The 25,226-nt window shown below is 53.9% G+C and overlaps 4 protein-coding genes and 1 non-coding gene across 8 annotated transcripts; 2 read left to right on the top strand and 3 right to left on the bottom strand.

Moving 5' to 3' along the window:
• SLC27A4 (solute carrier family 27 member 4) lies at window positions 1–9,852 on the bottom strand. 4 transcript variants are annotated; one of them, XM_053961862.1, is made up of 13 exons: window positions 9,740–9,852; window positions 7,199–7,365; window positions 6,133–6,527; window positions 5,342–5,500; window positions 4,936–5,005; window positions 4,738–4,829; window positions 4,099–4,208; window positions 3,474–3,683; window positions 3,120–3,246; window positions 2,793–2,930; window positions 2,470–2,634; window positions 1,906–2,052; window positions 1–1,657 (listed from the first exon to the last, which is right to left on the bottom strand). In XM_053961862.1, the coding sequence occupies exons 2-13, from the start codon at window positions 7,357–7,359 to the stop codon at window positions 1,500–1,502; spliced, it is 1,932 nt and encodes a 643-aa protein (XP_053817837.1). In that variant the 5' UTR covers window positions 7,360–7,365; window positions 9,740–9,852; the 3' UTR covers window positions 1–1,499. The 4 variants fall into 4 exon arrangements, with proteins under 4 accessions (XP_053817837.1, XP_053817838.1, XP_053817840.1 ...); XM_053961863.1 differs by lacking the exon at window positions 9,740–9,852 and adding an exon at window positions 9,578–9,652; XM_053961865.1 differs by lacking the exon at window positions 9,740–9,852 and adding an exon at window positions 9,016–9,084.
• Window positions 9,853–9,969: 117 nt separating this feature from the next.
• Window positions 9,970–10,058, top strand: TRNAR-UCU (transfer RNA arginine (anticodon UCU)). The gene is given in 2 exon segments: window positions 9,970–10,006; window positions 10,023–10,058. It is a non-coding gene; the product is annotated as a tRNA-Arg (tRNA).
• Window positions 10,059–11,082: 1,024 nt separating this feature from the next.
• COQ4 (coenzyme Q4) lies at window positions 11,083–16,446 on the bottom strand. Its single transcript, XM_053962155.1, has 7 exons — window positions 16,338–16,446; window positions 16,080–16,255; window positions 15,531–15,627; window positions 13,910–14,012; window positions 13,672–13,801; window positions 12,836–12,929; window positions 11,083–12,277 (listed from the first exon to the last, which is right to left on the bottom strand). The coding sequence occupies exons 1-7, from the start codon at window positions 16,409–16,411 to the stop codon at window positions 12,115–12,117; spliced, it is 837 nt and encodes a 278-aa protein (XP_053818130.1). The 5' UTR covers window positions 16,412–16,446; the 3' UTR covers window positions 11,083–12,114.
• A 21-nt stretch (window positions 16,447–16,467) lies between these two features.
• Window positions 16,468–20,690, top strand: TRUB2 (TruB pseudouridine synthase family member 2). The gene is made up of 8 exons (XM_053962154.1): window positions 16,468–16,570; window positions 16,710–16,838; window positions 16,936–17,010; window positions 17,538–17,599; window positions 17,910–17,991; window positions 18,542–18,614; window positions 19,056–19,192; window positions 19,809–20,690. The coding sequence occupies exons 1-8, from the start codon at window positions 16,468–16,470 to the stop codon at window positions 20,105–20,107; spliced, it is 960 nt and encodes a 319-aa protein (XP_053818129.1). The 3' UTR covers window positions 20,108–20,690.
• Window positions 20,691–22,057: 1,367 nt separating this feature from the next.
• On the bottom strand, window positions 22,058–24,980 carry SWI5 (SWI5 homologous recombination repair protein). Its single transcript, XM_053962501.1, has 5 exons — window positions 24,646–24,980; window positions 24,497–24,545; window positions 23,974–24,095; window positions 22,925–23,019; window positions 22,058–22,668 (listed from the first exon to the last, which is right to left on the bottom strand). Exons 1-5 carry the CDS (start codon window positions 24,978–24,980, stop codon window positions 22,604–22,606), a joined length of 666 nt encoding a protein of 221 aa, XP_053818476.1. The 3' UTR covers window positions 22,058–22,603.
• Window positions 24,981–25,226: the final 246 nt, after the last annotated feature.

Below are 25,226 nucleotides of genomic sequence, written 5' to 3'. Positions count from 1 at the left end.
TAGACCCATACTTGTGTTTAATGTGAGACCAGGACGGACTGAGGCAGGCAGGTACGTTGGTGTGGAAGCACAGCTAGAAGAGCAGACACACTCTGCCCTCACAAAAGACAGATGTCGTTTTAAGAAGTAACCCTGCTAAAAGCATAAAAACAAATTATTTAAAAAAACAAAAACCAAAACAAAACCAAAAATCAACCCAACCCAGAGTTCTGCTTGTTTTCTGAGGACTGGAATCGAACATCGCAGCTGAGGCTGTTTCGTATCAGACACAACACGGGGAATTCACATAGCACAAGTCAGGTATTTCACACCGACAGTTCAGTTCAGGGCCCTGCTCTGGTGCTGGAGACAGGGAGGGCTCTTTTGGGAAGGGATGCAGAGCACATGAAGTCAGGCTCTCACCGAGGCCACCCTCCAGAGGATGTTCTCTCCCCTGGCAAGTTACCTCCTGAGTACATCTAAGCAAAGGCAAACCCGGCCCTTCTTCCTATTCTCCCACTTGCTTTTGGCAAGGAAGAAGGTTCACAAAACAATGCTGCATCCACAAAAGATGGAAGTAAAAGACCCAGAGAAGTGTCCACAAGATAGTGGGATTTTTCATGTCCTCCACCATGGAGCAAGGCCACAAGGACATTTACAATTTCACCCACGCTGGAAGAGGAGAATCAGTCCCAGATGAGCATCCCACCTCCCTGCGAGAGAAAAGGATTCTCCAAGAGAGGACAGGTCTGGGCTATCCCTCCACCTACTGCACAAACCCGAGACACATTCAAAAGTACGGACAATAAATTAAGATTGAAAAAAAAAAAAACCCTCAGCGTGTATTATATATATATGTATACACACACACACACATATATATATATAGATATAATGTGCGTGTAACTGTGAAAAATAGAAATGTCATCCCCAGGAGAGAGATGGCATGGCAGAAACACACATCTGTCCCCCTCCTGATCCCAACACTACCCTGTTCCCCTGATTCACAGCAGACACACAACACCAGCAGGGCCAAGCAGAGGGAAGGGGCTGCGCCTGGAACCCACCTTCCCTCTGCCAAGTGGGTCCCTGTGCCAAGAAGAAGCTGGCTGCTTGGTAGAGAAGTGGGGAAGAGCCCAGCACTGGCCCCTTCATGGCCTTCACAAGGAAGGGTTGCTGCAGGCAGGAAAAGGTAGGGAAAGACAGGGAAAGCAAAGTGGAAAGGCAGGGGCACCCCACCCCTCCTCAACTGGCCAGGACCCCGCCCCTCTCATGGCATGGGACCACGACCACTGTATCAAGCAGAAAATAAAGCCATAATGAGTCAATGCTTTGGTATGTGACCATCCCCCTCCCCTCAATCCCCTCTGTGTTCCTCCCAAACCCAAATCTGTAAAACTTGTCAAATAAAATCTCTAGTGTGCCTTTTATATCACTCTGTGAACCCTTCCTTCCCCAGTGCCTGCCTTGCCCCCTCTCCCCAGCAGGATTTGGGAGGTGCCTGGTTTGAGCCCCACCAGTTACAGCTTCTGGTCTCCTGACTGGATTCTGCTGAATGCTGCCTGGTCCAGTGGCAGGTAACAGCCTTGCCTGGAGTCCAGAAAATACAACCTGTCCTTCACCAGCGCAGGGTCAAATCCCTGCTTCCGCAGCTCCATCTTCTGAAACTTGTAAGTGCCTGAAATGGGGAGAGAAGAAGGAGTAAAGGCTCACTAGTTACGCACACTTCCATCCCCACCACACCTGTGTTACTCCAGACCCAGCCTTGCTTCCCCATGCCTCAAAACCACCTGAGGAACTGGCCATGGGCTCTGTGGGGCAGAGAGGCTTCATCCCTCCTCTACAGAATCATCTCTGTAACCAGGTTTTCCCCTCCCAGGCTCCCCCAGCTCCATGTCCAGTGTGAGCATGCATGCCATGGCTCACTTGTCTTGGAGACTTCGTGCAGGAACCGCAGGAAGACGGGACGTGCATACTGTGGCAGGGCCTTTTTCAGCTTGCTGGAAAAGTCTTCTAGGTCACAGGAGTTCTCTGGGTCGGCGATGGCTGCCATTCCTGCCCTCCCTTCAACCCCTAGGAGGCAGAGAATGAAGGACACTCAGACACACTGTCCCTGTAGCATCATCTCCCCTCTGCCCTGCACCAGCAAGACCCTGCTTTGTACTGAAGCCCTGGCACGTCCAGCTGTGTCACTTCTGTGTCATCACCCTGTGGCCAGGGCTACCAGTGACATCCTGCAGTCACAGTCATGGCCAGAGAGGACACAGGGTCCTTACAAACCAGCCAGAATCAGACCAAAGCTTGAGAGAGTGAGGAAACACTTTGGTTCCTGCTAGCCACACCTCTTGTGGCCTCTTCCCAGCTCACCCACAGGGAACCTCAGGCTACCCTCTTGTCAGGACACATCAATCTGGACATGCAGGACATGTTCACACTCAAGTGTTGGAGGCCTGCTTGCCTCTCCTGATTGCCCACTTCCCTCTCAGCTACCTGGGACCTCCACACCATAAACCACCACGTCTGTCAGGCTGAGGATGCGGCTCAGTGTTCCCTCCACCTCCGTGGTGGAGACGTTCTCCCCTTTCCATCGGAAGGTGTCCCCGGTGCGGTCTCGGAAGTACATGTAGCCATACTTGTCCATCACCAGGACATCCCCTATTGGAAAGCAATGAATAGGCAAAAACATGAGGTGTTGGCTAGGAGCAACCCTGGAGCATCTCAGGGCAGTGCTGCTGCCCTGGAAGTGTCCCCACTCCCACACAGGTGCCTTTCTCCTTCACTCCCAGCAGACAGAGGGGTCCTGCTGGCCTCACCTGTGAGATAGGCAACATCCCCTTTTGTAAACACATCCCTGGCAATTTTCTTGTTGGTGGCCGACTGATTCAGGTACCCATCGAAGTGCTGCAGGGGATTGCTCCTGACAATGCGACCCACCAGCTGCCCTGGCTCCCCTGAAGTGAGAAGAGGGGATGAAGGGGGGAAACATCACCACCCCCAGTCACCCAAGCAAAAAGGGTGTCTAATGGGGTTGGTGTGGTTTAACTGAGCAGAGACAAATCCAGGGAAATTATCCTGAGGTATCATGAAACACTCACACTCATACTGGGCTGAGGAGATTTTATCCCTGCAGTCGTTCTCACCTGGTTTGCAGCTGATACAGACACCATCCGGTCCCCGGATCAGCTCCATAGTGTCTTCATCCACCTTCACCAAACCAATGGGGTGCACACCTGGTAGGATCCTGCTGTTGAAGCCACATGACCCAACCTAGAACAGAAAGAGCTCAGAGCTGTGGGTAGCAAGGACATTTGTCCCACGTGAACCCACCGCTCACACACTCCCAGGATATCATAGAGGTGGCACCACACAACAGCCAAAACCCCTCTGTGTGGATGGCAACCCATGCCAAGGAGCAGACAGCCCATTTGGGTTTCCAACCCTGCCCAGGCCAGCTGTCACCCTTTGGGACACGAGGGAGGATTGTGGGGCCTTACGTTGCCATCAAAGTTTCCCAGGCTGCAGTTGCACTCGGTGGCCCCGTAGAACTCGGCCACCTGGGCGATGCCAAAGCGAGCCATGAACTCCCTCCAGATGGAGGCCCGCAGCCCGTTGCCCACGGCCATGCGCACCCGGTGCTGCCGCTCCGTGTCCTGGTATGGCTGGTTCAGCAGGTAGCGGCAGATCTCCCCGATGTACTGCACGATCTGGGAGCAACAGAGAGGAAAGATTCACTAGGACCTCTCTGCCAGGCCCTGGGTTCTCTGAGGCTGCTTCAGGGCAAGAAGGGACGGCACAACACACCCAAAGTTTGCTAAAAAGGCCGCAGTAAAAAAGAGAAGTTCTGCTAACACATCCAGCCCGTCCTTCCCTGGTTAACCCACCTCTCCAGGCTGTGAAACCCATCCACTCTCTCCTGGCTAATGCTGGAATGTGAGGAGGACACGTGAAGCTACCAGCCCAGGTGGGAATGACACAGCTCCACCACCCTGAAAGGCGGTTTGGACAGACAGAACCGGTCCAGGTGTCCCCCACCTCCAGCAGCTGGGCACTGCCCAGCAGGGCACAGACCCCCAGGCTTCACTGCCCACTCCCCGCTGGCCCCTTGCCTCACGGCCTCACCGTGCAGTTGTATTTCACACAGTCCTCCCAAAAGTGTGAGGCCGAGAACTTCTTGCGGATGACAACCGTCATGCCCTGCAGCAGGCACTGCCCAATCCCCACGATGTTCCCTGCAGAGAAGCAGCCAGGAAAGCCCTCAGTCCTCAAACACCTCCAGCCCAGCCCACCCACGGAAAGAACTGGCAGGGCAAGGCAGAGGCCATGGCTGGCTCACAGCAGTGGGGGTTCACCCAGCCAAAGCCCCCAGGACCACAGGCACAAGGGAGGAGACACATGGCAGTAACATGTAGGGCAGCACTTTGCACCTAAATATCCCAGCATGTCTCAGCCAGCCAGTCAGGCACTGCTTCCCCTACCCCTAGACTCCCCCCTTACTTTCCACAGGGAACAGCAATAAGAAACAGGTATTCCAAAACCAAGGTAGGATAACACCCTCCCCACACACTCCCTGCTCCAAAGGTCAGCCAGATCAATTCTTGGCTTCCAGGGGAAAAGCAAAAAAAGCCTCAGTCACACACGGCAAGCAGCAGTCTCATCCTCCTCGACATGAAGATCAGAGCCACACCAGCCTCCAGCCCGAGCCCTGGGCTTGGCTGAGGGAAGAGTCAGTCCCAGGATGCTCTGTATGGCACGTGTTACCTGCAGCATGGTAGAGCGGGAGGCAGTCGTACATCACGTCATCGGACCTCATCCGAAAACCGTAAAAAACTAAGCTGGACATGCGGAAGTACCTGAGGGGAGGGTGAAAAGGCATGTCAGGAGCAGGGTCAGGGGTGCTGTGCTAGGACAGGGCAGAGCTCAGCCCCATCCTCCCTGAGCCCCTGTCCACAGCCTTACCGGCAGTTCACCACGATGGCAGCCTTGGGCAGCCCCGTCGTGCCAGAGGTGTAGATGTAGAAGAGTTTATCTGGGGAGCAATGAAGAGAAAGGGTCACATTCTCAATCTAGGAGCTGGCCGAACCAGGAGAGGGGGACAAGCAAAATTTAAACACTCTACTCTTGCTAGCTGAGCCAAAACTCTCATGTAACAGCTCCAAGAACATGCCGGGATCACCCTGGGCAGATCAGGTTTGCTGGACACACACAGGATACTGCTCCACACAGGGCTGGGCTTCCAACACTGGAGTAAGACCCACCCCAAACACCCCTTGCCATTGGCATCCCCAGCAGTCTTGCCAGAGTTGTAACCAGTTGACCCTGAAAATCACCACCCCATTTCTGGCCCCAAGAGCTGACCACATACCAAGAAAGCCCTTATCAGGGGGAGCTGGCTGGTGTCGCTGGGCCATCTGCAGGAGGGGGTCCAGGTGTTTTGCACCAGGAAGCACGGATTTAGAATTTTCTTCCCCGGACCAGAACAGATGGATGGATTTATCCAGGGAGGGCTGCACTTCCTGCATTGCTGAGAAAGTAAAGAAGGGAGCTGGAGAAAAGCAGAAGGGTGGCTACATCACAGAAACTCCCTGTCCTCCCAGACAGCCTGAGGGACACCCTGCCCCAGGTAGCAGTACCCCCACTGTGCTTGGCAGAGTCCCCAAAGGGCTCACAGCCATCCCAGGCAGATGTTCCCATGATTAACAGATGCTGGGGCCACAGCCCAGACCTCTTCAGGGACCAGAAGATCCTGTTTTCCACCTTTCCCCATCCAAAACCTCTTTGGTGCCAAGAGGTCTGTTGACACCATCAACCTCAGAGGTGTGGGCTGAAGCACACAAGGAACCGGAGCCAAGTTGCTGCAAGGATGTAGCAACAGCCATGGAGAGCAAGGGGAGGTTCCTCCTGTGCAGTGGGGCAGGCCCAGTCCAACCCAGGTCTCCATGCTGGGAACGGACTCGAAAGACACAAGGAAGGATCCTCATACCCAGGCTGACCTGCTGGGGAGGCAGACAGCACTGCACTCCAGATCCTGGAGTGATTCAACTGTCCATTCTCTTCCAATGTTCTGTGGTGGGCAGGAAAGGAACACTGAACCCACTGAGTAGACACACCTCCCTCCAGTCCAAAGCACTCCCAAAACATCTGCCAGCCCCTCACCTTCCATCATTTCCACCCCAAAAACCACAGCTTTGGAGCTGGAGATGGTGATGCAGTGCAGCAAGGCATCCAAGCGCAGGTGGGAATTCACGAGGGCCGTCTCCACCCCGATCTTGGCCAGGCCGAGCCACAGCCCCACGTACTGATTGCGGGACTCCATGAAAAGCGCCACCACGTCACCCGAGCGGAAGCCTTGGCTGTAGAAGAAATTGGCCACCTGGTTGGAGTACTCGTCCAGTTGATGGAAGGTCCAGCTCTCGCCTGTGCCTTGGAAGATCAGTGCTGTTTTCTCTGAATACTTCCTTGCGGTCTTCTGGAAGATTTTGGCGATTGTGTTCTTCTCCCTCACGTGCCTCCATACCTGCCACTTCACCCGCAACAGGACCAGCCCCGTGCTGCCAAAGGAAGGGGAGCAAGAGGGCAGCTGCTCAGTGACTCCTGCAAAACCACTTGCTCCAGCAAAGCCAGCACAGCACAAGGACCCTCTGAGGAGCTGCAACAGTCCAGCACTTACACTAGACCCTACTTGAGGTCAGCAGCAGCTCTGCGTGCTCCCCTGAGCAGTGTGCACATAGGCAGAACACATCTGCAGAGATGCTCATAGCCAGGGATGGATGGAGGCCAGGGAGAGATGCATTTTGGAAGTCTGCAGACAGGGATGTCCCACATCAAAGGGGCATTTTTGAGCCTTGACTTCTCTCCCTCTCTACCACCACTCCCTCCCCCCCATATCTTTGGCAGGAGCTGGCACAGCCTGATACCAACTCAGAACAAACCCTGCACAGGAGCCTGGTGCTAAGCCAGCAGCTTTAGGGACAGGGTGAAGTACAAGGACAGTCAATAGACTTTGAGCTCAGCTGAAATCTATCCTTCTTAGGAAAAGTTTGCCCGAGAGTTTGGAGTCACCCAGACACGGCAGAGGGAGATCTCCTTCCAGCCAGGCCAGGTGCCAGCAGAAACCCAGGCTGTGCACGGAGTCAGGGACTGTGCTCACACATACACATACACCAAGGCAGAGCAGAGGGCCAGGGCTGGATGGCTGGACCATCCCAGCCAAGACACCTACCTGACGTCCCTCGGTATTGTCTTGAGGAATATGAGGAAGAAGTCCCATCCACCGGATGCCAGGTAGAAGATGAAGAGAGCAGGGATGGCCTGGGCCCAGGACAGTTCCAGAGTGACCCTCAAGAATAGCAGCACAGCTGCAAAAGCAGCCAAACGCAGCATCGTGGCCTGCAGGGAGAGAGAAACCTCAGCCATCAACCCACGCACACTGGACCTGGTGATAAAAATCCCATGGGTGTGGGATGCCTGAGCAGCCCCCAATTTCCTGGATGAGGTCCTTGAGTCATCAGTCCTCCTGGCAGTGAGGATGTAACCCAGCAGCCCAGAGCTCCCAGGATGTAACTTTATCTGACCCTGGAGATGGCCTCCAATTGAGCCATCAGCACGGCATTGCTTGGTGCAAGCCGAGAGCCCGGCCATTCCCACCTGGGGAGCCACATCCTGCACACCAGCCAGGGGTCTGGCCACGCCCCAGCAACATGAGATGCAGGATAAAGTCACTTCCATGGATGTGTGAGCTATGTCATGGCAGGAGACCGTGTACAGATGATTGGAAACCTCCACTCTACTCCAGAATCCTTCTGTCCTTAAAATCCAGAGTCTCCCAGGCCCTGGGCATGAGCTCTCCTGCATGCCTGGCTCCAGGACAGCCATCACAGCTGTTGGAAGAGCACAGCTTCACGTGCTCCGCAACACAGCTCAGACAGGCTCAGGGACAGGAAACTCAGTTCTTTGAGCTCTGCTTGTGTTTGCAAACCCTCGTGTTGGCGGGCAGTTTCCTGGCCTGGGTAGGCTGGAGACACTGCCAGAGCAGGTCAGGAATGAGGCGAGGCTGGAGTGGGCAGAACAAGGGCTGTCGCTGCTGCCAGGAGTGCCCAGGCCCCTGTCCCATTCCCTGGGGACAGTGACTCCGTCTCTGGTACTTGTCCCTCCAAAACAGCATCTCTGTCCCCATCCCAGACACACCCCAGAAGTAGCTCTGAGACTCAGAGACGGTGATCTAGCAATGGTTCTTTTTAGGCAACAGCACTGGGAGGAGGAAAATGACAGAGATGTGACCCTCACAGCTCCTAGATAAAACTGGCCCTTCCTGGCATGGACATAGGCCAAAGAGGAAGGAAACATTTGCATCATTTCCCTCTTGAAGATTGATTCCCTACTCTGATGCTGGAAGCCCTGCATGGCCTCTTCTACAATTGGTGGGACTGGGAGCCACAGTTGTGGCTTTCCCTCTGCTCTGTGCAGTCCCCCCAGATCCAAGGAGTTTCTATGGATTTGATACCAGATGCTGGCAGGGTGGGAGCCAAGGCAGTGCCACATGGTCACATGTCTTGTTCATTGGCTGTCCCACCTCTGAGTCGTGCCACCAGCAGCAGGCTGGGATGTATCAGAGCACAAGATGCCATATCTCCAGGTGGACACCTGGAGATATTTTCCCACCCATAGCCTTTACCCTGAGATTCCCCCTTGTGCCAGTGACCTCTGAACACTCCCCACCAAACACGTGATGGTCTCCCAGACGTGATGTCCCACAACACTGTCCCTCTGCCTTTTAGCAGGGCAGGACTCACTGTGTTTTTGCCTGGGAGCCTCTCTCTGCACTTAAACAGGGCAACTTTTAGATCACCATCGACTGTGCCTGAGCCGGGACCTGGGCTCTCCGTTACAGCCTCACACCAGCCAGATGTGGAGAGGCAGCAGCGGGGGAGCCCCACTCTGTGTGGGTTGCAAAGTGCTTAATCTCCCGCTTGAAGGCAAGGCAGGCTCAGGCAAGCCCCTGTCATCCTCTGCTCATATCTCCACCTCACTCCGGCATACCGGTGCCTCCTACGGAGATAACCAGGGAGAGATTCCCGAGAGATACCCGGTGTGTCGCTGCCAGAGACCTCCAGCCCTGCGTTACGGATTCAGGTCTTGTCCAGCTGCATCAGCACAGAGGAAACGAAGCCATGCCTGTAGCTCACAGCCAGCAGGCACCGAGGCAAAGCGCGGGGACACACCCGGGGAGCACCGAGCCCGAGGAGCGGGTCCCAGGGGGGACAACGGGCAGGTGGCCGGGCTGTGAGAAACCCCAGCGCCAATGGCACCTGGGAGGCACCTGTCCCCCACCCGCCCTGGGCAGGGACCCCCGTCTCACCCTCCTGAGGACCCCAGCAGGGAGGTCGAGCAGCGCTGCCCAGCCCCATCACACGAGGCAGAAGCACCGGGAGGGCCCCGCAGCGGGATGCAGCCAGGCCCCGCCACCCAACCCCGCCAGGCCCCGGAAGCGCCCGGCACCGCCGCTCTCGGCGGAGCGAGGGCCCGTGGCGCGCTCGTGGGGAGACCAGGGGACGGAGGGATCCCGGCGCTTGCCACGGTGCCCCACGAGGAGCCCCGGTACCTCATGCGGAGACCGGCGGGGCAGAGGGACCCTGGTGCCGCCCGTAGGGCCGCGGCGCCTGGTGGGGAGCCCGCGGGGCCGCCCGCGGGGAGGGAGCGCGGCCGCCGCGGCGGCGCCGGGGGCTGACGGACCGGGATGGGGAGGGTGGTGCCACGCTCTTACCGGACTCCGGGGCGTCCGCTGGGGCCCGGCCACCTGCACCGGGAGCGGGGCCCGCCCGGCTCTGCGGCAGGGGCGGGGAGGGGCGGGCAGCGCGGGCCGCCGGGAGCTGTAGTCCCGCCCGGTGCACCGGCCCGGCCCCGCGGTGACGGACGCAGCGCCGGGGAACGGTGGCGCGGGCGGGGCGGGCGGGGCGCGGGCAAGAGGCGGTGAGGGCGGCGCGGCAGAGCGAGGGCTCTGTGGCGCAATGGATAGCGCATTGGACTTCTAGCGTGTGACGGGAGTCATTCAAAGGTTGTGGGTTCGAGTCCCACCAGAGTCGTATTTTGCCGCCGGGGAGCGGCGATCGCTCTCGGGGCTCCGCGGCTGCACCGGGCCGGGGTCCCGCGGCCGCCCCCGGGCGCTGCCGCCGCGCAGGGTCCGCCCGTCCTCCGGAGAGCGCGGAGGGGGAGGCCCCGTTTTGGGAGCGGGGTCAGGGGCGGCCCGGGCACCGCAGAAAAACCCGGCCCCGCCGGGGAGCGTACCCAGGCATCCGTCCCAGCATTTCAGGAGTTAACTGTTACCGCGTCCCAGCACGGCCCCGCAGTACGGGCATGCTGGAGCTGCCACTTGCCCACAGCGAATATATCCTCTCCAAAAAAAGCGTTTTCATGTGGCTGGTGTCCGCCCTCCCCAAATCACCCTCCGCTCCCTCTGCCGCCTTCTTTCCGCAGGCTCCTCAAGCGATGGCTGCAGGAACAGCAGCCACAGAGACTGTTACTTGATCTCGCTGAGCAAATGCCGTTTAAAATTACATGGTGTGCCATTTCTGTAGCGCTGGCACCAGCCCACTGAGCTACACGTGGCTGCACGAAGGCGGCACCATCAACACTTTCAGCCCAGACACTTCAAGGCCTCATTAAATAACCCAAAATGCAGCAAAAAACTCTCTCACGGTCATCATTTCCCATGTTTCCTTGTCTGCTGCTCACAGTTCCTGGAAGCAAATCTTTGCTGCCCTTTGGTTTATCCACCCCAAGGCTCTGACGTTTCTGGGTCATTTTAGAGGCAAATATTTCTTTCATCTCGACCACTGCACTAGGATAACCCCCACACTGTGTGTTTTACTGGCAGATAAAGGATGTATTTATATGCTGTCTTTTAGTATCTGTTTGAAATAACTCTGGGGGCCTAGGGAGGATTCGGAGAAAAACCCACAGTCTGGCTCGTGGGGTGGCTGGGGATGCAGGGAGAAGTTAGTAAAAGGAAATCTGGGGGGCAGTAAGAAAACCTGCTGGAGGCAAAAAGGGGTGAGGTTTTGCATCAATCTCCAGCTCAGGAGAAGAGATGGGGCAAAAGGACAGGGGTAATGAACTACAAGCCCTAGTGTGGATTTATTAAACAAGAAGGAATTCCAACAGCAAACACACATGAACAAAGAGCCCCTGGCCTCGTGGCTCTTTGCCATCACATCCAGCAGCTCTGCTCCCTGGCTGCTGGCAGTCTGGAGCACAGTTTAATTAACCCAGACAGCCATCAGCTCCCAGACACAGCACCAGCAGCCGCTGCTTCTGCACTCACTGGATTCAATCCCATAATCCCAATTGTGTCATTTTTGTTGCCCAAGGAAGGGATGATTCCTACTGAACAGCCAGCACAATCATGTGGATTTCATCATTTGTGATGGGGAGGGACTACAGGGAGACACAGCAGACTGGGATCGGCTCTCAAAACAGCCAGTCCAGGAGGGACAATACACAAAGGTATTTCCCTGCCTACCCTGTGGGCACAATCACACACTGCCTGGTCTCTGAGGCAGGAAGTGAGACACATCCAATATGACCCAACAGTACAAAATGGCACCAGTACAAAATGGGATTTCACCACTGCACACACCAAACCTGCCCCTGTGCTCCTCTGGAAAATCACGGGTTTAGCTCCAGCCCAGGGCAGCCCCAAGATTTGAAGCCTCAATCTTCCCAGGATGGGAAGGAAGGATTTACCTGCACAGCCCTGGGGCTGCAGAAGGCCAAGGCATCTGTTTGCTGCAATGTGCTCCCTCCCCATTCCAGCACTTGGGAGCATCAGTACTGGAATGCTGCTGCTGGGAGACCTGAGCAGCCAGACCAGCTAGCAAAGGCACATCCGACCTTGACCAAAATCACAAACAGCAAAAAAAGGTCGAGTTTTTGTCACAGCACAGGGAGGTGCCAGTTGGCCCCTACCAACAGGTTGGTGCCAGCTCTTGGCAGGAGAAAACACAGTCCTCGGGTCCATGGTGGAAGAACTACAGCCATGCTGTGCCCCTGGGCAGGGCAGGAGGATTTTGAGTGAGGCTGGGGCCAGCTGCTGGCTGCCAACAGGGATCCCCCGGGCCCTTCCCGACATGAGCTGAGCTCTCACACTGGGACGGCCGGGGGAGGGAAGATGCCAAGCTCCTCCCGCAGGGACTCCACGGGCTGCTCCCAGCGCTGCTCGTAGTAGACGTTCAGGACACAGCTGGCGTTGAGCCCGCTCCGAATCGCCCAGGGAACCAGCTCGGTGGCCAGGACCTGCAGCTTTCTAGAACAAATGATACAGGTGGTGGTAGTTTTGATATCCACATTTTGTTAACTTCCTTCTCCAAGTCCCCATTGTAAGCTGATGCCAAGCCCATGTGTCCCATGCATCCCTCTTTCTGGCATCCCCTCTGCTTAACTCACAGGGGAAACCGAGACACAGAAGAGGATGGTGTGTGAGGAAGATTACAGTCAGCACCAACCCAAGGCCAGAACTCAGGTTCTGCAACTGCTGGGCAACAAAAACAGATGTGCTGGGGCAGGGAACAGCTGCCAGTGTGGTGAGGGTCCTGCTGGCCCTCAACACATGCCCATCCAAGGTCTGGAAATTGCTCCTGCCTGGCACAGGGGAGCTGGTGTCAAATGCAGATTAAACATCAGGTTCTGCTTCAGTGACAAGGCAAAGCTGTCATCCTTGGGATGTGGGGACAGCAGTAGGCTCATGGAGGGATTTGTGGCTGACTCCCCACTGCAAACCAGCAGTGTCACCTCTTTGTCCCCAGTGGACACGGGAAAGCACCACACAGGCTGGGTGTACCCAGGGCAGAGACTGGGCACCTACCGTGTGCTGAGCCGGACAGGGCCGAACGCTGCTCCCAGGACACACATGGGCAGCCCCGTCTGGATGGCTTCGAACCACTTCACCACCACCTCACCTGCGAGGGAGCAGGGAGGTTGTGAGCACACAGAGCACCTGGATCAGGGGCAGCCAGGGCTGCGTGGCTCCTCAGCACAGGCTTACATCTGCCCTTCCCAAGGACGGCTACTTGGGAATGCTTCCTAAGTCTGGCCATGGCACCCCACAAGCCCTGGGAGCTTGGGGAACACATCCCAGGCAGTCCAATTCCCTGCAGACCTCGGCAACGCGGTGCCAAGGCCCGATGCTCCGTGTGGCTCTCCCGGTCTCCCAGCACAGGCCTTTTACAAAACTGCCTGGATTCAGGCAAAGCCTGAAGAGACCTGTCATGCTGGTCCCCACAGGTACCAGCAAGGCTGCACTTGTGACTTGCTATTGAGTCAGACACAAAATGAGGGCAAAGGACACAGAGACGTGCAGATAAGGAGCAACCAGGAATTCCCTTCTGCCTTCACACAGAGCTTGCAAAACATCCCTCCCTTCATGTCACCTCCCTGCCAGGCAGAAAACACCCATCCAGTGCCTGCCTGTGCCCAGGGCTTGGGCAGAGCATCTCCCAGCAGGGAAAAGGTGACATCTCATGGCCTCTCAGTCACCACAGGGCCAGTGATGTAGGACAGTGATGATGCAAAATCCCCACACACTGACCCAGGATGAGGATCAGGGGAGTCCAGCTGGCCCAGCGTGCTCCATTTCTGGGAGGCAGCCGAGCACAATCGGTGGGTTTGGCAGCGCAGCTCCCTGAGCCCACTGCTGCTCACCCAGCATGTTGGTTGGCATGCCCAGGAGGGTGTGCATCACGTCATGGACTTCCCGGTACCGCTGGATCACGTATGCCAGCTCTTCATCATCGACAAACTTGGGCGGCATCCGGGTGTCTGGAGAAACTTTCTGCAAGTCCAAGGAGGTCCAACTCAATTCCATGGCTCCGATCTCACCTGTGCTCCCAGCACAGGGATCAGCCACAGAAATGTGCACCCCATGAAACCCCACACTCACATTGTCCTCCAAGAACCGGACGTACTCCCGGCCCAGCGAGCCCTCCGGCAGCCCCTGCAGCCTGGCCATGTCCAGGGTGGACAGACGGATGCGAGGCCGTTCCCTGGAAGCAAAACACAGGTCAGTGAGACTCCCAGTAAAATCCACAGCAGCAGATTCTGCAGAAAAGGAGGCCTTGGAAACCCCCACCCCTGCCTCTTTCCATCTGTGCCATTTTCCCGCTGCAGATCCTAACTGCTCACTGCAGGGACAGCTCTGTCTGCATGTCTGTTGCAGAGGCTGGGACATAAATCACTTGAAGGATCTACCTGAAGCCTTGGCAATAAAAGGGCCTTTATCTTGTGTGCTTGTAACAACTCTGGTGGGAAAAACACTGGTGTCCCCTGCACTGAAAAGCTGCTGCTGTGTGGGCTGCCAGCCAGGCACAGCCCCCAGCAACAGCCAGCCCTGCAGAGCAGAGAAATGTAGTGCCCCTGCAAAGCAGCCAGAGCTTCAAAGGAGCATCTCCAAAGAGGAGAAGGAATTTGTTCTAAGCACAGGTTTAATTTCAATCCTGCTCAGGCTTTCAACACCAGCTACACAGAGAAAGGCCTCCTCTACAGGTTGTTGGCAAACAGGTGCCTCACAGCCTTGGAAGTAAACAAAAGCCCTTTTATTTCCATTCACAGGGTAAACTCTTCCCATGATAAAAGATCCAGAAGCTGCTCAGCTCCTAGAGTGGAGGTGCCAGGGAGATAAGCATCACTGGCACCAGTTTCACACTGGCTGCAGATACTTCCTTGTGTATTTGTTGTCAAAGGGACCTCAGCAGCTTGGGGGATAAAAACAGAAAGACCTGTGTGCCCAATCCAGACCCCTGCAAATCCCTGCAATACCACAGGGCAAGGAGCAGGTGGGTATGTATGTCCCTTCCCAACCCTCTCCCTGGGCAGTTCTGCTGGGATTCAGCCCCATCCCAGTGCTCTGGATGTTTTACCAAGTCAACTTCTCGAGCCAGGATGAGGCTGGTCTGCACAAACATATGGCAAAAGGCAACTTTTCTCAAGCTCCTATGTGACATAAGCAGCAGGTGTGACACATAACAGGGAATAGGGAGAAGGCAAGCAGATATACAGTGGGAGCTTGGTTAATAAGAGAAATCCCCCCTGGTCCTCAGCCTTGCTGCACTCAACGACTCCTTGCAGACATGGAAGCAGAAATGATGGAGTTTTAAAAAAGAAAACAAGAGAAGTGGCCTCATTTCAGTTTGAGCCAAGAAAAAAAAATATGGAACTGTCTAAGGAGGAGGCAGACCAATGCAAGAAAATGCAGCAGCAGGCACAGGGAAGAAATCCACGGATGCAGTGTGTTCTCATCACTGCTCAGCATCCACATCCATGGATTTCTCCCCTGTGCCTGCTGCTGCATCTCGTGGTGTTGGCAGCTGCCAGTTCCAGCAGCGAAGCAGAACAGACAGGCAAGTGAATGTTAAAAATAAAGTTAGCCTGGAGGGTTAGAGCTACAAAACACTTGTGCTGATCCAAGCTCTCCCTTCACAGGGCCAAGGAACCTGCTTGGCCTCGTGTCTGCCACCCCACCACAAACCACACAGCGAGGGAGGGAGGGATGGGGAGGGACGCACTGGAGGATGCGGTAACCTTCAGGGTGGTTTTTCATCTTGTCTCGCAGGTTTGGCAGGGCCAGGCAGCCTGTGGTCTCCCCAAGGACTGCCACCATGTCTGAAAGAGAGACCAGAGAGTGACCCAAGAGCTGTTTTCGCAACACCCAGCTATCCTTGGTTGGCAGGTGAGGAAATAGGGCAGTGAACCAACCCATTGGCCAGGAGCAGGCAGGAAGCCTGTGGCAAAGTGGGGATCCCATAAACCACACATCTTCAGCTTCAGGGCTACTCTGCCCAGCTGTCACCCAGATGACCCTTCCTGGGAATGGGATGGAGGAGCAGGCGTGAGGCCTGGGGGACTCTGGAGAAATAGACCGGTCTGGGCGGTAACACAAAGGGTCACACTGGGGTGTGTTTGGGTTTCCTCACTCCCTCTCTTTCACAACTGACTCCTTCGCCGGGTCAGTTCTCAGCCCTGCGCTTGCCCCAAACTCTCCTATGAAGCTTCCCAGCGGCAGGGAGCGGGATGTTCTGGACGCGGGTGGCAGGCGCTGCCCTCGCCGGCCTTACCGTGTCTGTAGGGGTCATAGAGCGCCATGACCGCGGAGCCGGCGGCCAGCAGCGCCTTCTGCAGCGGGCTGGTGGGGATGTGCCCGGGGTACAGCTGCTGCCACCCTTCCATCTCCTCCTCCTCCTCCTCGCCGCGTCCATCCCGGCCCCGCGGCTCGCTGTGGCTCGGCCGGGCTCTGCCTGCGGGGAGCAGCGGGTAAGGGAGCGGTCCGGCTGAGGGGCTGGCCCGGACGCTCCAGGGGCAGCGGCGGGAGGCACTTGCCTGGGGAAGCGGGACCCCCCCGCAGCAGCGGGACCCCCGCCCGCGCCGCCCGCAGCAGCAGCTGCCGCATCCCCGGCGCCGACCCCGCCGCTGCCCCGGAAGCGCCCGGAGCGGGGCGGGGCGGCCATGGCGGCGGCGGCCGAGCTGGCCGGGCTGTTCGCCGTGTACAAGCCGGCGGGGGTGGCGTGGGGCCGCGTCCGGGAGGCGGTGGAGACGCGGCTGCTGCGCGGTGAGCGCGGGCGGCGGGACCCCCTAGACCATCCCATCCCCAGGGGCTACCGGTGGGGCCCGTCCCGTCCCATCCCATCCCGTCCCCAGGATTCGCCAGCCGCCCCTGACTCCCCCCTCTCCCCCCGTTTCTCTTTCAGAGCTGAACGCGGCGCCGGGACCCGCCCCACGGCAGCGAGTCCGCTTCCTACCGACGCCGGCCGCGGGCGGCGGCGGGGCCGTGGAGCTGGTGGCTGCCAGGGTGCCGGTGCTGGCCGACCACCCGCTCGGTAAGGGCACAGCGGGGCCTGGGCCGGGAGAAGCCGGGGACCGGTGGGAGCCCCGGGCAGGCGCTGCGGACCGGCTCCATCACTGTCTCCGTTGCAGTGCGAGGCCCGCGGTTCAGGAAGCTGAAGATCGGAGCAGGTCACCGGCTGGATGTGAAGGCCTCGGGAGTCTTCGGTGGGTCTCGTCCCGGGGCAGCACCGTGTCCTGCTGTCTGCGAGGTGATGGGTTTCCATGCAGGGAAGAAGGGTGGATGCATGGCCATTGCGCTGCAGCAGCCCCTGGGTCTCACAGCCCCACTGGGAGTTTAAGTGCTAAAACACAGAAGAAATGTGAGCCGCTGGCAAAGCTAGATGGGAGAGACCCAGGCACAGTGGGTTCTGCTGGGGGACACCAATCCCCATGTCTGCTCCACCACCTCAACTGGCTTTGCTGTGGCTGGCACTGCTGAGCATTTGCCCTGAGTGCCCAGATGGAAAGTTCTGGGGAAATCCAAGAGCTCTGGATTTCAGAGCTATGATTACAGCCCTTTGGTTTTCACGCCAGACAATAATCTGGGGGGTCTAATTGCTCAGATGCGAGTCCTAAGGAGATACAGCCCTGCCCAGGGGGCAAGAGTGGGGTGATTGTTCAGTGCTGTGTAAATGCACATCAGTGACTTCTTGTGAGGCTCAATAACAGGTTCCCCATTTTCTGTGTTTCAGTGCTTGGCATTGGCCATGGGAACAAGCTGCTCACTGACCTGTACAACTGCCACCTGACCAAGGTAGGTGCTGGCTCTGAACAGGCCACGGAGCCCCAGAGTGCCATCGCACACTTGATCCTGCCTCAGTGCCCCAGACCAACCCTGTGATGCTGATTCTGCATTTAAGTCTCAAACCTATGAATGCTGTTGAGGGTCCAGAGTTTCACCCTTCACATGAGCATCTACTTGTGGCCTTTTGAGCACGGGATGCTGCTGTCTTTTTGTATAAAACTCTGATAGCCTGCACTTCTAGCAGCTGCATGGTGCAGTACTGCTGCTCAATTGCTTGGAGCATTTTTTTGATAAATAGCACTCTTTGTCCTTCTTCCAGGTTTATACTGTTGGTGGGCTTTTTGGTAAAGCCAGTGATGACTTCTCAGACACAGGAAATTTAGTAGAGAAGACAACATTTGGTAAGAAACTGATTTGATGTGTTGTTTTTTGTTTTTTTTTTTTTTTAAACAGAATACCAAACTACAGATTAAAGCATTTAATCAGGTGAATTGCACAATGACAAAAGCAGCATCTTGCATGTCTTCTAGTCCTTGTTGATGTTGTAGTGTCCCTGTTCTAAATCTAACCATGATATATACAAAGCCAGTGTGAATGCTGGTCACAGTGGTTGCTAATTAGTTGGTCAGGACCCAGATATCCTGTGAATCACACTTGGAGATAGCAGTTAGGAGATTTCATTGAATGAAAACATACAAGAAAGAAAGAAAATTGGAGCATCAACATTTTGGAATCAGTTAAGCAAAATACCTCTTCCCTTGGCAGTCCAGCTCTGTGCTGCTCCATGTAGAGTCAGGGGAAATGACTTTGCAAAGGCCACCCCTCAGCTCTCATCAGCTCCTTTTGATGTGACTGCCTGCCCGAGGGACAGCAATACCTCAGTGGCACTTTTCAGACTTTCCAGTTTCTGGATGGATAATTGAGACTTTGTTTTTGCCTTAATATTTGCAGATCATATCACAAGGGAGAAGCTGGAGCGGATTCTTGCTGTCATTCAAGGGACAAATCAAAAGGCCCTGCTGATGTGCGTATCCACCAGGGCAATGAGCTGATCTGATCCCACTGCCATGTGCTGGTCTTCAAAACAAATGAGAGGATTTTGTTTCCCATAATCAAAGTCTGTAAAGGTTGGAGTGCTAGCAAGAGGTAGAGAGGAGTTACTCTGAGTGCTTTGGTGAGAGGTTGCAGTTCAATGTCCTTCTTGTATCCCAAAATCTCCAATCTGCTGGTTTAGGTCCAATCTGCTATATTAGGGCTGACAAAAATAACTTGTAGACATGACCAAGTACCTCCCTCCCAAACTGTGCTACACTACTGATAGTACCTACACCACTAAAATATCTGCAAAAACTCACTGAATGGTTTTAAGAATAAAAACTGCACCTCTGTTTAAGGGGATGGACATATTTTGAATGTCTTTGGAGAGAAGTTCTAAATGTCTCTGCTGCTCTCTTTTTTTCCCTAGGTATTCTAACATTGATATGAAAACACAAGAGGCATACGAGCTGGCTGTCAAAGGGTTGATCCGCCCCATGGGAAAAAGCCCCCCAATAATCACAGCAATCCGATGCCTCCAGTTTGCACTTCCAGAATTCCAGCTAGGTAGGACTGGCACAGAATGTACTGGGGAACTCTTGAGTATGTATTATGGCAAATAAGTTGGTAAACTTCATTTTCTTACTCATTATTTAATGCAAAATGAGTTGATGGGAATTTCTTAGCAACTTATAACTTCTCTGGTAAATCCAGCCAGCTCATAGCTTTTGCCTTGCCAGTTCAGATCTAAGCCCAAGGCTTGAAAATTTGCATCATGAATATTTATGGGGGAAATTCTTCTTAGCTCAATGTTTCAGTGTAATGAATTTCAGTGCAATGCATTTCAGTGCTGGGTTTTGGGCTTTTTTTTCAGTGGTTTGTTTTCCTGTAGCCCATCCCCTTTCCCTCACAAATGATTTGTCTTATTTAAAAAGGTGCCTTTTTACCCCCTTTGAAATACCTACATTTCTACATTACTCTTCTATATCTATAGGTTTGTTTTCTAAAGTATTCACTTTGGAAGGGTGTGGAACACCCTGCAGTATTCCAGAAAATCATACCATGCTCTTAGTGTCTTCTGCCAAACCAGTTCTTTCAGCGTAACTGCGAGTGATGTCTGGATTTACAATGTCAGAACTTGTGTCAATGCTCTGCTTCTGAAGGAGTGTCTCTGTCCTCCTAGAAATCCATTGCTTGCATGAGACTCAGCAGTACCTCCGGAAGATGGTTCACGAGATTGGTCTGGAGCTGAAATCATCTGCTGTGTGCACACAAGTGCGGAGAATACGCGACGGGGTTTTCACGGTGGACGACGCTCTCCCGAGAACTCAGTGGAACCTGCAGAGCATCCAGGAGGCAATTCGGAACTGTCAGCTCAAAGTGGAAACAGAGCTGGAGAAAACCCTGGCACATGGGGAGAACAGTCCTCTTCATCAGCTGGATGGGGACACAGCTGAGCATGCTCTGCAGGAGCATCCCTGAGCGATCCCTGCAGCACAATACGGCAGCGACGTGCCAGCAATGTGATGGACAGCAGAAGGAAAGAGGTTAATTGCAGTTCACTTCCACCCTTTCCTTGAGATGACTTTTATCAGAGGCTTTTTTTTCCTTCAGTGACAGGCTGTATCATTTTTTTTAAAGCATCACAAACACTTCATTAAGAGGAGGTAGCTGTGCCAAAATTCCTGTTGATTTTGAGAACATTAGGTTGCTACGGGATCTGAAAACCCATTCCTGAATTGTTTAGCAGCAGGAAGTAGTGTCTTAGAAAGCTGTATTCCCTTGACTGCACAGATTTGTTCCTTGCAACTGGCAGCATAACTTATCTGCTGTATGGATTTTATTTTCCCTGTGTTCTCCTGGAGTATTTTCTTTCCATTAGCCCTGCTCTCAGACACAGGGGAGCTCAAAATTGGGCTAAATGAGGGATGTACAGGAGAAAACACAGCTTACCCAAAGCAATGCAAGGAAATGGTTTTATCCAGAGTAGGCATGTGATGAAAAGTGGCTTATTATGGAGACTAATGCACAGGATACACAAAAAATAAAATGGAAAATGACCTGACAGGGAAGAGGTTGGTTCTTGGCTCAGTACTCATCTGTGTACATTGACCCATAAAAAACCAGCAAGTGCTACTTTATTTTACACTTTTTTCCTGAGGAGCCAAGGGTGTTCAATGGTCTCTGGTATCCTCCTCTGCAGCAGGTCCTGCCCTTTGGGAAACTGTAAACACTGCAATACCATTTAGTCTCTGTTAGCTCATTATAGCTGGGTCTGACTTTGCAGAAACACACTTTCTAAACTGAAGTCTGGAATTACATTTCCATTATTGTACTCAATAGTTTTCCAGTTATATACTTACTTAGTGAGAGATTGATTTATGGAAAGCAGAAGATTTGTTCTGTTCTTCTCTTGGACTTGGACAAAGGCCAGCATATTTCATCCTCCAGGTGACAGCCATAAAGGTACAAGAGTAACTCTGGGAGGGGCAGTCACAGGGGCCATGATGAAGTACCTCAGTGGCAGTGTGCAGGCCTGTCCTGAAGCATCCCAGGAGTCCTTAACTTAGTGCCTGAAATCTTTCAGTTCTGGGTTCCTCTGTGCTGCACAGAGCAGCCAGAACAGCCGAGGAATGCAGCTGCCACCGCCTGGCAGAGCCAGCGTGCCAGCAGCAGGGATTCCCCAAGGACACCGTGCCCTGTCCTTGGGTTGTTCTGTGGGCGTTGTCATCCTCCATGGACAAGGGATTGGGATCAGAGACCTTCCCTGGACACCTGCCCAGTGCTACCTGAAGCATAAACCCATCCCTGCAGCCACAAGCAGGACACTTGCACAGCTACAGCTGCAAGTTTAACTCCAGTGCTCCTACATAGTGGGGAAGAAAACATGGACTTCTCACTCCTTGAACAACCTGCAGTAACTTTGGTAATGGACTGTACTTCATCCCCTCAGCTCACACCTCACAAAAACGGAACAATTTCCATACATAGTTCCTATTGCAAAAGCAATTTCCAGTTGTGTGTGTCACTGACAGAGGAACATTTTGGTTGGAACACTCCAAACGCTGAGCCAGTCCTTTGTTACTGGCTAGAAGGTCTTGGAAAGTAAAAATGGGCAGAAGGACATCAAGTCTGAGTGAAAAAGGGACAATAGATCTGCAGTCAGCAGAGCACTTCATCACTTCCAACTGCCCAAAGCAGCCAAATTTAGTCTGTGCAGTCACCCTCAGCCCTAACACTGACATTGAAACACTCGTGCTCCCAACATCATGCACTGTCCAGGACAACACTCACTCCCACCATGACTCTGCACTTAGAGCAAAGTGATTCTGCACCTGCACATTCCTGGAGAAAACAATTTAATAGCTCATGTCTCAGTATAGTTTTAGAATTTGTTCCCAGGTTCATGCACTGTTTTATAGGCTCTTAAAGTGATTTACTGACAAGGCTGCTTTATTAAGAGTGAACAGTTCAACACAACTTTACATTTTGCCATTTACTGCAGAAATGATACAAAACCTCCAGATACCAGAGCAGGTAAGTACAAAAATGACAGAACACCCAGACTTCTCTGGATTTGTTGATAAAACAAACAAAAAAAAAAAAAACCCCAAACCACCACAATTTCTGCCTTCTTCCCTTCTTTCTTCTGAGGGTTTTCCTTTCAAAGCAGCTACTACATTGCACATTTGTATATCCTCACTTTGTCTATCCATTCAGTAACAAACAGCCCCTGGATACTGCAGGGAATCAAAGGCTCCATGGAAGAGGCTCAACATCAACCTGAACTACAACCTTCCAAAAAAAAACCAAAAAAAATCCTGTTGATCAGGTAGTACATGAAATTATCTAAAATCCTACACCCCTTTTCCAAGGTTCCTTTTCCACGTTCTGTCTCTCCTAAACCAGGATGACACCAATGTGTAATGGCCCAGTGACAGTCACTTTTGCAGGACATGGCAGTCTCCAGGTTCAGGACTAGTCACTGAGCTCCAGGTCATACTCAGGATAGAGCTGTTTTGTAGTGACTCCTCGGATAACAGCTAGGAAATAAAGAAACAGCATTGCTTTCATTAAAAAAGATCAGGTGAGTCAGAAACATGATGTTTTCTTCCCCTACTTATCCCATAGCACATCCCATAGCCAAGAAACCCAAGGTTTTGCAGCTGTGCCTCCTGCTTGCCCAAACACTTTTTTAAAGTGAAGACTCTGTAACACAAGCTTTGCCTCCATGGTAGCAGTTTCTTTCTGTATGAAAACACTGACTAAAAAGGTTTTGAACAGCTTTCCCTTCCTTACCTAGCTTGCCCAGGAGCATCTGCCCAGCATCTTTGATTTCATTGTACTCATGGAGCAGAGAGATGTGCTTGTCCAGTTCCTCCAGGCTGTAGCCCCTGTAAAATAACACCAGGAAGGTCACAAGTGACACAGAAGGACTGGGGCTTCCTGCTGCTGTGGGAGATACCCAAGCCTGGCACCTCTAAAGCAGAGACTGAACATAGCAAAGTGCAGTTGCTGCAAGTCCTAAACATGAAAGATCTACACAAGCTCAAGAAAGCCAATGCACCCAAGTTCTCAGAATCAAGTAGAAACAAGAGTAGGCTGTGGTGAATTCCATTGATATGTATCTCTGATCTGTATATAGGGAAAAAATTAAGAATCGTAGAATCATTTAGGATGGAAAAGACCCCCAAGAACATCAAGTCCAACCTTTGGCTAAGCAGCACCACATGAACTAAACCACAGCACTGAGTGCCATATCCAGTCATCTCTTGAACACCTCCAGGGACCATGACTCCATCACCTCCCTGGCCAGCCTAGTCCAATGTTTAATCACCCTTTCAGCAAAGAAATTCCTCCTGATGTCCAACCTGAAGTTCCCCTGGCATAGCCTGAGGCCATTTCCTCTTGTTCTGTCGCTAGAAGGTTTGTTTACCCTTGAGGATAAATGAAAAAGAGTTCTGGAACAGCCTTTGTTGTTCTACCATTTCCATCCTATGCAGTACATTTACCTTAGAAAATCTCAGTCTTTCACAACAAATAACAAGTGGCTAAAATTATCTGTTCCCAGTAAACACATAATTACCTCAGGAACACGCAGGCTAAAACAAAAATCCTCTTATGCAAGCTCCTAGTAAAACTTGTTTTGCTTTACCACATGAAGTGGAAAGAATTCCCTCTTGTCTCTAACAAGTCCCATCACTTACAACACTGTAACCAACATCACGCCATACCAACCATAGCATCATAGAAGGTCAGCTCTCAGCTCCAATTCCTGGATCACATTTTATTTTAAAAACAAAAATAATTAAGGCATCAAGTAAACACTGAGCTTGCCAAGGACATACTCTGACAATAATTGTGCAATTTCCTGGTCTAGAGCAAGGTCTTTCTGTTTCAGCTCTTTGATTTCACATCGCAGGGCTTCTTCGCTGGCTCCATTAGGCTGGAAGGACTTTGGAGATGGGATCTGTAGAACACAGAAGACACGTAGTGGGTAAGACGTTACAATGCTGGAGCACTAATGTGAAAATAGTGTATATGTCACTCGATAAAAAAGGAGAAAGGGAAAAAAAATATCCCCAGGGCAAGGAGGGGGGTGTTCAAATAAAATGTGGATCAGTGTACATAACACTAGCCTGCTCCATACCACATCTAACCGCACTTTCGAGAGCTACACTGTAAAGTGAAAATAAATAATTAAAAACCACTATTGTGCCTTTTAGGAGAAACTCCCAGCACGACTCAGTGCAAACTGCGGTGCCGGCGCTAACCCGGGGAACCCGCACGGAAATTCCCTCCCCACCGGGCCGGGCTGAGCCCCCGGGAACGTGAGAGCGGCTCCCGGGGGAGCCCCGCGCAGGAACTCACCGGTGCCCTGAATCCGGCCGTGCCGCTCCGCCGGCCGCCGGCCGAGACCCTGGCAAAGCAGAGGGCGCCGCGTCAGGGGCCGGTACCGCCACCCGCCTCGGCGGGGACACGGCCCGGGAGGGGAGGGGCAGCGGGGAACCGGCTCCTACCTCCTGGGCAGGGCCCGCGGCGGCGGGTGGCGGGGCGGGCTGCGGCCCGCGCTCGGCGGGACCCGCTCGGCCAGGGCTGAGGGCTCCGCGCTGACCGCTCGGAGCTGCCGCCACACCGGAGAGTCGTCGCCCCCCCGCCACGGAGCACGCCGGGAGTTGTAGTCCCCCCGCCACAGGGCACACTGGACTTTGTAGTCCCCCCGCCACGGAGCACGCCGGGAGTTGTAGTCCCCCCGCCACAGGGCACACTGGACTTTGTAGTCCCCCCGCCACGGAGCACGCCGGGAGTTGTAGTTCCCTGCCGGGCCCGACCGTGGCGGGGCCGCAGGTGACATTGGGTGTGGCAGGACACAATTGTCCCCCAGTGGCCGCAGCCGGCCGAGGTCGTTACATTTGGTGCTTCAGAGACACCTCAGCACTGCGCCTCAGCTGGGACGGGGGCTCAGGGGGTCTCGGGGTCACTCACAAAGAATCATTGAATCAATCTGGTTTGAAAAGACCTCTAGTTCGAACAATCACCCCTGTGGAACACCATCATGCCAATCAGACCACGGCACTGGGTGCCATGTCCAGTCTTTACC

The sequence above is a fragment of the Vidua chalybeata genome, chromosome 21 (assembly GCF_026979565.1).
Source record: "Vidua chalybeata isolate OUT-0048 chromosome 21, bVidCha1 merged haplotype, whole genome shotgun sequence".
In the NCBI taxonomy this organism is placed as follows: Eukaryota; Metazoa; Chordata; class Aves; order Passeriformes; family Viduidae; genus Vidua; species Vidua chalybeata.
The sequence above is the reverse complement of the archived record's forward strand: the minus strand, read 5'-3'. Positions and strand labels throughout refer to the sequence as shown.